Below are 8,669 nucleotides of genomic sequence, written 5' to 3'. Positions count from 1 at the left end.
TATAGTAGCTCACGGGCATGAGCCCTTTTAAAGCATTATATGGCGCGATCCTCCAGCATTGCTGAATAACACAGACCATAACTCTCGGTGGATGAAGTTAATCAACAAATGCAGACCGCAACAGCATTTTACTTGAGCTTAAGGAGAACCTGCACAAAGCTCAAAACCGCATGACAACTTCGCCAATGCAAAGAGAAGGGATGTCCAGTTTGAAGTGGGTGAATCTGCCTACCTGAAGCTACAGCCTTACCGTCTGAAATCTCTAGCTTGCCGCAGTAATGAAAAGCAAGTCCCAGGTTTTATGGCCCCTACCAAGTCTTGAGAAAATTGGTTTAGCCGCTTACAGGTTAGACCTACCAGAAACTGCCCGTATCCATAATGTATTTCATGTGTCTCAACTCAAAAAGGTCAATTTTCCATCACCCCATATTCAGCCTCTTCCGGATTCACTGAATGAGGATTTGGTCTTAGTGGTTCATCCAGAGGAAGTGCTCAAGCTCGCAGGTTAATCAAGGGGACAGGGAGGTTCTGTTTAAGTGGACAGGGTTACCCCACCATGAGAACACTTGGGAGGAATATGACACCCTGAATTTGCAATTTCCTTCATTCCACCTTGAGGACAAGGTGGCTCTCCTTCGGGAGGGTATGATACAACACGCGAAGTGCGGGTGTATAAGAAGCGTGGGAAGGAGCACCAGGGATCAATAATATTAAAACAAGCAACTAAAGTGTGAAGGAAGGTAGTGGGACAGGTGGCGAAAGATATGGAGGAAGGGTAAATTCTGTTAGTAGAAGAATGAATAAAAGGAGCAGAGAAGGGAAATAGGCATCGAGAAAGAAGTGAGGAAAAGGGGAGGTGCTGGCCCTCGAAGTCCAGCATATCAGTTTCTATTACGTTCTAGCTTGGTTTCTCTTATTTTCAGTGTAGTTAATTAAACCCAGTAGTTCTTATTTGAGAGATGGTCTAGAGGGGTGTAAACAGAATTATTAATGAAATACTTCTCTTATGTTATTTGGAACTCTAGAGGTTGCTAAAATTGTTGTTTGTTTCGGTTATGAGCTATTGTATGTGTGAGTGATTGAGAAATCTGGGTAGGTTCGCAACACCGCGCCACCCAAACACGACAACATTGGCAGAACTTGCTAGAAATCAGCAAAGAAGAGAGAAAAGGAAACAAAAAAAAAAAGGTTAGCTGACCTGAAATGCAGCTCCTTTCTTGCGTTGATTGGATGATGATTACTTGTGAGATAAATACATGATTACCTCTTTGCAAACTTATGGAAGTCCCAGTTTATAAATCAAACTTGTGTTAAGATACCCAAGCATCGCAAACTCATGCCTTAGCATCATTTCCCGCAGCCTTTTCTCAACGGTCTGCATTTTATATGTAAATGAGCTCCAAAAAAGTATTTAAATGTGGAGAAAGATTTAAGTAACTAATAGTATAAGGCGGACAAAGACAAAAGAGAAAATGTTACGATACAATGTCTTTCCACATTTATATGTGCTCTTAAAAACAACTATTCGGATGGGGGGAGAACCCTCATAGCGAAATTGCGGTTAATGAAATAAATAAGAACTGGAACAAACAAAAATGAGACATAATATAATTACAGAATATATGTAAGCTTTCACTAACTTTTCCTAAGGTTTGGCTCAATTTTAAAGAAGTGTTTTTTTCTTTTTTTTTTTTCTTTTCAACAAAGCCTCCATATGAAGGTTTCTGCTGGTATTATACAATGTGTGTATTGGCAGTTCTCTATATTTATGGGAAGAAATAAAAAGATTTTATCACGATGCTTGGATTAATGAGATAAGTCAAGCTTTCTGCTAAGAACTCATTATATTTGAAAACTGAAACCTACACAACAAAGAAAGAGCACCTTATCTTGTTAAAATCCAGATTTCAAGCATCACTAAGTTCTATTTCTTTCCGATCATTATACAACAAATGTGGTGGGAACAAGGGATGCACGTAATCATCAACTCTCTTATATCCAACAAAAATAAGTCTTATTTATAGGCTAAAGAACCAAATCCAATTCTAATCCATACGGCAATGAACTATGGAATATTCTAATCCTAATTAAACAAAGAACAATGAAATAAAAGACTGAAATAACTAAGACACTCAATCCTAAAACATGAAAGATAAGAACTAAATATCCCTTTGCATCGTATATGCTCTAGAACAGCTTCCTAGCTGAGAAGGTTGGCTTGGTATTTAGGGGCTTCCAAGTTCTAGTTCATCCACACGAAAATGAGGTATTTGAGAAATGGCAAATGTTGTGGAGGATTGGTTGTGGAAATAGTCAAAACGAACCATTTCGTTCTATTTAAAGCAGAAATTAAGTAAAAGAATCTAGATTTATACCAGCATTCTATGTCATGAAGATATCTGGTTAAATGGAAAGAGACGAGCTGATTGACAATGATATTAGCCACACATATAAGGGTCTTAGTGTTTTGCTATCTAGCCTTAGCTCGATTGATTATTGAGAATAAAGAAAACTTCCCCATTCAATTTTCTCTTCTCACTTCTCTAATTCCTCCCCTTGCTTTTCTATTCCATCATTTCATAGGTTTCTTATTTTCTTCCTCAAATTTTCTCTCCTGACTTCTGTTCCTCCCTTTCTTTTTCTTTCATGATCCTCATATGTTCCCTATTGTAACACTAGAGGATATGTGGACAGTTTGTCCTTGGTATTAGGAAAATTTGTTATTCTCTTGTAAAATCCCTTTACATAATTCAACTATGCTTTTTCATAGCATATAACAAAGATCATTTATAAAACAGAAAAGAAGCAATTACACCACAAGTAACACAATAGCAAGTCACAGAAAGCAATAAAAGTTCCTCTACTTTTTATATAACGGAACTGGAAAACTGTTGTCAGATGATTTCTTTAGGTTTTGGCCATTTTATTGGTGGTAATGAATTGGAAAACTTGACTATACATGGCCATTCTCATAACTTTACTGTTTTTCACACCATGATCTGAAAAGGGAAAAAAAAGTAATGGCAAGAGGAGTGCATCACTATAAAATAAAAAATTAAAAAATAAGCAAAAAATAAACTCAAGCAATTATTTCATTTCACGCATAAACATCCTGAAAAGGTAAAAATTCTAGAAAATAAACAATTATTCATTTCTCATACAACAAATAGATAACCAGGCATGAGAACCAATTCTGGCTCTAAATTAAAAAGACGAATTCAACTAGTAAAGATCACAGTGGTCGAGAAAGGAGAAATAAGTAATAAAAAAAAATAAAAATTCTTTTAAGAATATATCCACGACTTTAAATTGCCTAGGTCCATAAAAATTCATTAAAATTCATTTTAACCCAATGAATTATGGCCAAATAAATGAAAAATACACCAAGTGGAAATACCTGAGTTCGATTTTCGAATGCGCCCATCTGATTGAATAGAGACATGAGGAAGCATAATCAATTGCGCTCATCTATACTGTATATCGCATGACCGCATATACATCCAATTTGTCTTTGCTTGGTAACCAAAATCAAATAATATGACTCCAAAAACTTAATGCAACCTTTACAAAATGAAGAAAAAAAAAAAAGAACTCAATTATGTACTGAATGCACAGAAATAATAATATATAGTAATAATAGAAATATAAGGTCTTTAACCCCGCCCACCCCTCCTAAATAAAAAGACCTCTTGTTCCTGTCACTCCCAATTAAATTGAAGCAGGTTTTTGATTTCCTGAGGGGGAATAAACCACCGTATCCTCGTTGATATTTAGATCAGACGGCTCTGATAGATCAATTTTCAACACGAAAAAACCTCTTGTTCCTGTCACTCCCAATTAAATAGAACCTTGCTCAAAAACACCAAACTCAATTCAGTTGAATAGCCCTTAGTTTATCAATTATTTGAAAATTACAGTTAAAAGAACCCTCACGCTCTGCTCTCTAAAGCTTGAACTTCTCAAGGGAGCAGGAATTGGGGTCTATCTCGGGGTGGATTTTTGCGGAAGAGGAAGCATATGCAGGCAAATGAGATTTCGCCATTGAAATAAGCTTCATACTGATCTTGTCGGCTACAGATTTTGTTTATAGGATTCCAATTCCATGGTGAAGGGATTTCAACGGTCGGGTTAATTACATTTTGAAGTCGTCACACTATTACATTTTAAAAGTGTTAATGTTATCTTATACCATTTTTATCACATAAGATTCTGTAATATGTTACAATCAAACAAAATTTAATTATTATAAATTTTTAATATTATAATAAAATTATTATTGATAAATAGTCATGAAGTAAAAGAATGGCATAAAATACTGGTGATATATTACTGTTTAAAGTTAGACCAAATTACATTTCCCACCCCTAATTTCAAACCATCTGTTCCACCCAATTTTTAAAATTCAAATATTATGCTTAACCGTCAAAGGTATTTAAATCTTTTTATGCAATATATATAAACTTGATAAATAAATAAAAACTTAAATCAACCATAATCTCCTCATTATTTTTTTAAATTAGAAAAATAATCCAAAAACAGTGTTTATACAAAAAAAGAACAAAATTGAAAGTTTATATATTCATTTTTGGTATTTGTGAGTATCCGGCCGGACTAGTTTGCGCAAACCTCTTAAATAATACACTCAAAAGTCTTAAGCGAACTGTCAAGTATTTTAAAGGTATTATGAAAGTTTAATGTTGATGATGTGAAAGTTTGATTTTGTATCACCCGGAAAACATTTTTATCATAAATAGGACACAAATTTAGAAGAGATAATAAGAAGACATTTAAAAATCTATTACTTTGACCGAAATTTTTTAAATTATTTTAATATATATGTAGATGATTAATCTTTTCAAAATTAATATATTAATTCAAGGCCTTATAATGTAATTATAATATTACATATAAAGGCCTTTTTCTAAGTCTATTTGGAGCAAGATCCTTATGCTTGCTGACCTCGACTATGGGTTAGACCTTGGCATGATTACATCCCCATTTGGCAAGGAAATCGAAAGGTAAGAGTCTAAAATTCACTTTGGGTAGGCTTGTTTAGGGGCTACGGTTTATTGGATTTGAGGGAGCAAAATTCGCGAATTTTTAGGGTGACTATAAGGATTCCTTCACACCTAATCGATGTTATCAAAAGTGTTGTGAGAGACAAAGCTATGGACCTTAGGAATGTCAAAGCATCCTACATCAATAGGAAGTTGGCGAATGATTGGGGCCTCCCTAGATCTATTTTCAAAGACATTCCTCAAGTTCTCGACACCGTTTGAAGAACTGGATTACTGAGGTTTATGCAGAATGGTTTTTGCTTGGTTGTATTTGTATCATTTGTAAAGAGTTTGATCTCATATTTTCTTTTCATGATCCTAACCTAGGGAGGTGTCCTATGGTAAGTGAAATTTTTGTGTGTTCTCTTGCTTTCTCTTGGTGTTTATCTCCCTATGTGGTTTCAGATAACCCCAAGAGTGGATGGCCATTGTAGGCTTGTTTCTTTTGATTCCTATTTTCAGGGCATGTCCCAAAATAGGATGGTTGCCTTTTATTAGGCCTTTGTACATTCTTCTCTTTTTTAATATTATTACTTACTTAAAAAAAAAAACAAAAAAAAAAAAAAAAAAAGACAAGAAAGGCCAAGAGAAACAAACAACCAAGACAGGAAAAGGGCCCTCGGCATATTGGGGGGCAGCCCCTTTTACTCAAAAAATGGTGTTCGAATTTAAAAATGGGAAGTGAAGGCATTAGTTATGTGCCAATTTGGGTCAAATTTAGTGGAGTGCCATTGGAGTTTTGGACTACTAAAGGGTTGAGCTATGTTGCGAGTGCTATTGGAAAACCTCTTTATATGGATAACATTACGGATGTTGGGGATAGATTGGAGTATGCAAGAGTTTGTGTTGAAATATACACATCTACTTCATTCCCGAATTCAGTGGAACTTGGCCTCCCAAATAGTGATTGTGTGAACATAGGGGTGGAGTATTCTTGGAAACCGAGGGTCTGCCCTTCGTGTAGAACTTTTAGGCACAATTTGAAGGAATCTCACTTGGCCCCTAGAATTAAGAAGGAAAGTGCCGAGAACAAGAACTTGACTTTAACTCAAGAATGGCGAATGGTGACTAAGAGGAAGGAGAATGTGTCAAAGGACATGGTTGTGCAAGGAGAGAAAGTGGGCGAGAGCTCTAGCCGCAAAAAAGAGTAGCCCATCGATGAGTCGAGAGACACGGTTAGTAAAACAAAACCCTCCAATAATCAATTTGTGGTTCTTAGTTCGGGGAATAGGCTGGATAATGGGGAAGTGGGTGTCGAAGAGGGTAATGAGAATGTTGAAGGTAGGTTTGGAAAAGATAAGGGTGAAATGAGTGGGGTTGATGTTCCTACGGGACTGATCTTAATAGAGTTTATAATCGAGGTGCGTGTGATGATAGGAGTAAGTGTGTTAAGGGGAATGAATGTGGGGTGAGTGTTCCTAACATAGAAGAGAGTTGATTGGAAGTAAGCAAGATGTTGAATGTTTTGAGTGCTGGTGACAACAGAGGAGAAATAACCCCACCTAGGGGACCCTTGATGGAAAACCATGAGGGGTGTGAAATGGGGTCTACTTCACCGGCTATTGTGAGATTCGGAAATTTGATTCGAGTCGATGAAAAGGATGGTCTTAAGGAAGGAAATAGAAGTCTTTCTAAAAGCCAAAAGAGGAAATTAGCCAGGAAGGCGAGAGAAGCTCCTAACGCCAAGCCATCCCATGATTAAGCTTGCTTCGTGGAATGTAAGGGGTCTTAATTCCCCTTTGAAACAAAAAGAGGTTAGACATCTAATCTCTTCCAATAAAATTGCAAATTGTGGTATTTTGGAAACTAGAGTTCGTGAACCAAATTTTGAGGTTACTAAGTCCTTGACATTTGAGGGATGAGATGTAATTCATAACTATGTGTGCTGCCCTAATGGTAGAATTTGGGTTGCTTGGAATCCTAGTTTAGTGAGGTTCGAAATCATACAATCTATGACTCAAGCCATCCATGGTAAGGTTGTTATTTTGGACTCTAATTACTTCTTTGTTTGCTCATTTGTCTATGGCACTAATGGTCCACTGGAAAGGAAAGAATTATGGAGAGACTTAATGGGTAAAGCTCAAGATTTTGAGGAAATACCATGGGTGATTATGGGTGATTTCAATGCGATGAGATTTGGGCATGAGAAAATAGGGGGTTCTTATAGGTGGAGAAATTATGTTTCGGACTTGAATAATATGTGTAATGAGACTAGGCTTGAGGACTTTCGATTTATGGGTAACTTTTTCACTTGGAGTAATATGAGAGAAGGGGAACATAGGATTACTACTAAGATTGATCGAGTTCTTTTGAATGAAAAGTGGGGCAATGTGTTTGGTAATTCCATATCCAATTTCCTTCCCCCAAGCATTTCAGACCATTCTCCTTGTATTGTTGAATGTGAGGTTATGTCTTCACCTAGGAAAATCCCATTTCGATTCTTAAACTTTTGGGCTCACCATGAAAGTTTCATTAGCATTGTTAGTAAGGCTTGGGAATAAGAAGTTAGGGGTACCCCTATGTATCAATTGGTTACTAAACTGAAGAGAGTCAAAGAAGCATTAAAAGTGTGTAACAAGAGGGAGTTTGGGAATATCTCGGCAAGAGTTATTGAAGCTAGAGAAAACCTCCTAAGGGTCCAGCATGCTCTTGCTTCTAATCCTCTTGAAGAGAACTTTATTCTTGAGGAAAAAGCCAAAGCTTTGAATTTTAAATCTTTAAGTCAAGTTGAGGAGTCTTTAGCTAGGCAAAAATCTAGAGTGCAATGGCTTAGAGAGGGTGACCAGAACACAAGCTACTTCTTCAAGTGTGTGAATGGCCAAAAGAATAGAAATAGAATCACCAAGCTTAGGAGTGATAACGGCATGGTTTTTGAAGACCCTTTGAACATTAGGGAGGAAATTGTCAGCCACTTTAAAAGAGTATTTGAGCAGCTGACGGGTGTGAGGGATTTTCGGGGTTTAGAGGAACTTATTGAACCTTGCATCACCAGTGATATGGCTAATGGGATGATTGCCGAAGTGACGGATGGGAAATCAAGAACACTCTGTTTTCTTTGGGCAATAACAAAGCTCCTGGACCGGATAGTTTTGGTGCTTGTTTCTTCAAGAAAGCTTGGGATGTGGTGGGAAAAGATGTGATTATGGCTATTAAAGACTTCTTCCAAGAGGGCAAGCTTTTTAAAGAGGTAAATTGTACTTCAATTACTCTTATTCCCAAGTGTGATAATGCTTCTTTCTGTAAGGACTATATGCCCATTTCTTGCTGCAACATTATTTATAAATGTATCACCAAAATCATTGCTAATAGAATTAAGAGTGCTTTACCTCTCTTTATTGACCCGACACAAGCAGCCTTTGTTGGTGATAGGAGAATAGGAGATAATATCCTCTTATGCCAAGAGCTGGTGCATAACTACAATCAAGCTTCGGCCAAGGAGAAAAAGTGTGCCTTGAAAGTTGATTTAATGAAGGCTTATGACTCGATTAATTGGGAGTTTCTCTTACAAGTCTTAAAGAATTTTGGATTCCCGAGTGTACTTGTCAATTGGATATCCAAATGCATCACTACTCCTAGGTTCTCGGTGGTTATCAATTGGGAGTTGGTGGGTTT

At 36.7% G+C, this 8,669-nt stretch overlaps 1 protein-coding gene and 1 long non-coding RNA gene across 2 annotated transcripts; one reads left to right on the top strand and one right to left on the bottom strand.

Annotated features, from left to right (window-relative positions):
- Positions 1-1,323: 1,323 nt before the first annotated feature.
- Positions 1,324-3,807, bottom strand: LOC116121621. The gene is made up of 3 exons (XR_004126756.1): positions 3,668-3,807; positions 3,398-3,561; positions 1,324-1,375 (listed from the first exon to the last, which is right to left on the bottom strand). It is a non-coding gene; the product is annotated as an uncharacterized LOC116121621 (long non-coding RNA).
- A 1,924-nt stretch (positions 3,808-5,731) lies between these two features.
- On the top strand, positions 5,732-6,759 carry LOC116121651. The gene is made up of 3 exons (XM_031407593.1): positions 5,732-6,204; positions 6,289-6,465; positions 6,543-6,759. The coding sequence occupies exons 1-3, from the start codon at positions 5,732-5,734 to the stop codon at positions 6,757-6,759; spliced, it is 867 nt and encodes a 288-aa protein (XP_031263453.1).
- Positions 6,760-8,669: the final 1,910 nt, after the last annotated feature.

Source organism: Pistacia vera, unplaced genomic scaffold, assembly GCF_008641045.1.
Source record: "Pistacia vera cultivar Batoury unplaced genomic scaffold, PisVer_v2 Contig127, whole genome shotgun sequence".
Lineage (NCBI taxonomy): Eukaryota > Viridiplantae > Streptophyta > Magnoliopsida > Sapindales > Anacardiaceae > Pistacia > Pistacia vera.
The sequence above is the reverse complement of the archived record's forward strand: the minus strand, read 5'-3'. Positions and strand labels throughout refer to the sequence as shown.

What these genes read in the sequence shown, in the direction of transcription:
- LOC116121651 (XM_031407593.1), top strand. Translation starts at nt 5,732, where the DNA reads ATGGGAAGTGAAGGCATTAGTTATGTGCCAATTTGGGTCAAATTTAGT. An exon ending in AGCTCTAGCCGCAAAAAAGA is followed by an intron (nt 6,205 to 6,288) that starts GTAGCCCATCGA and finishes TTCGGGGAATAG; the next exon opens with GCTGGATAATGGGGAAGTGG. An exon ending in TTAAGGGGAATGAATGTGGG is followed by an intron (nt 6,466 to 6,542) that starts GTGAGTGTTCCT and finishes TGGTGACAACAG; the next exon opens with AGGAGAAATAACCCCACCTA.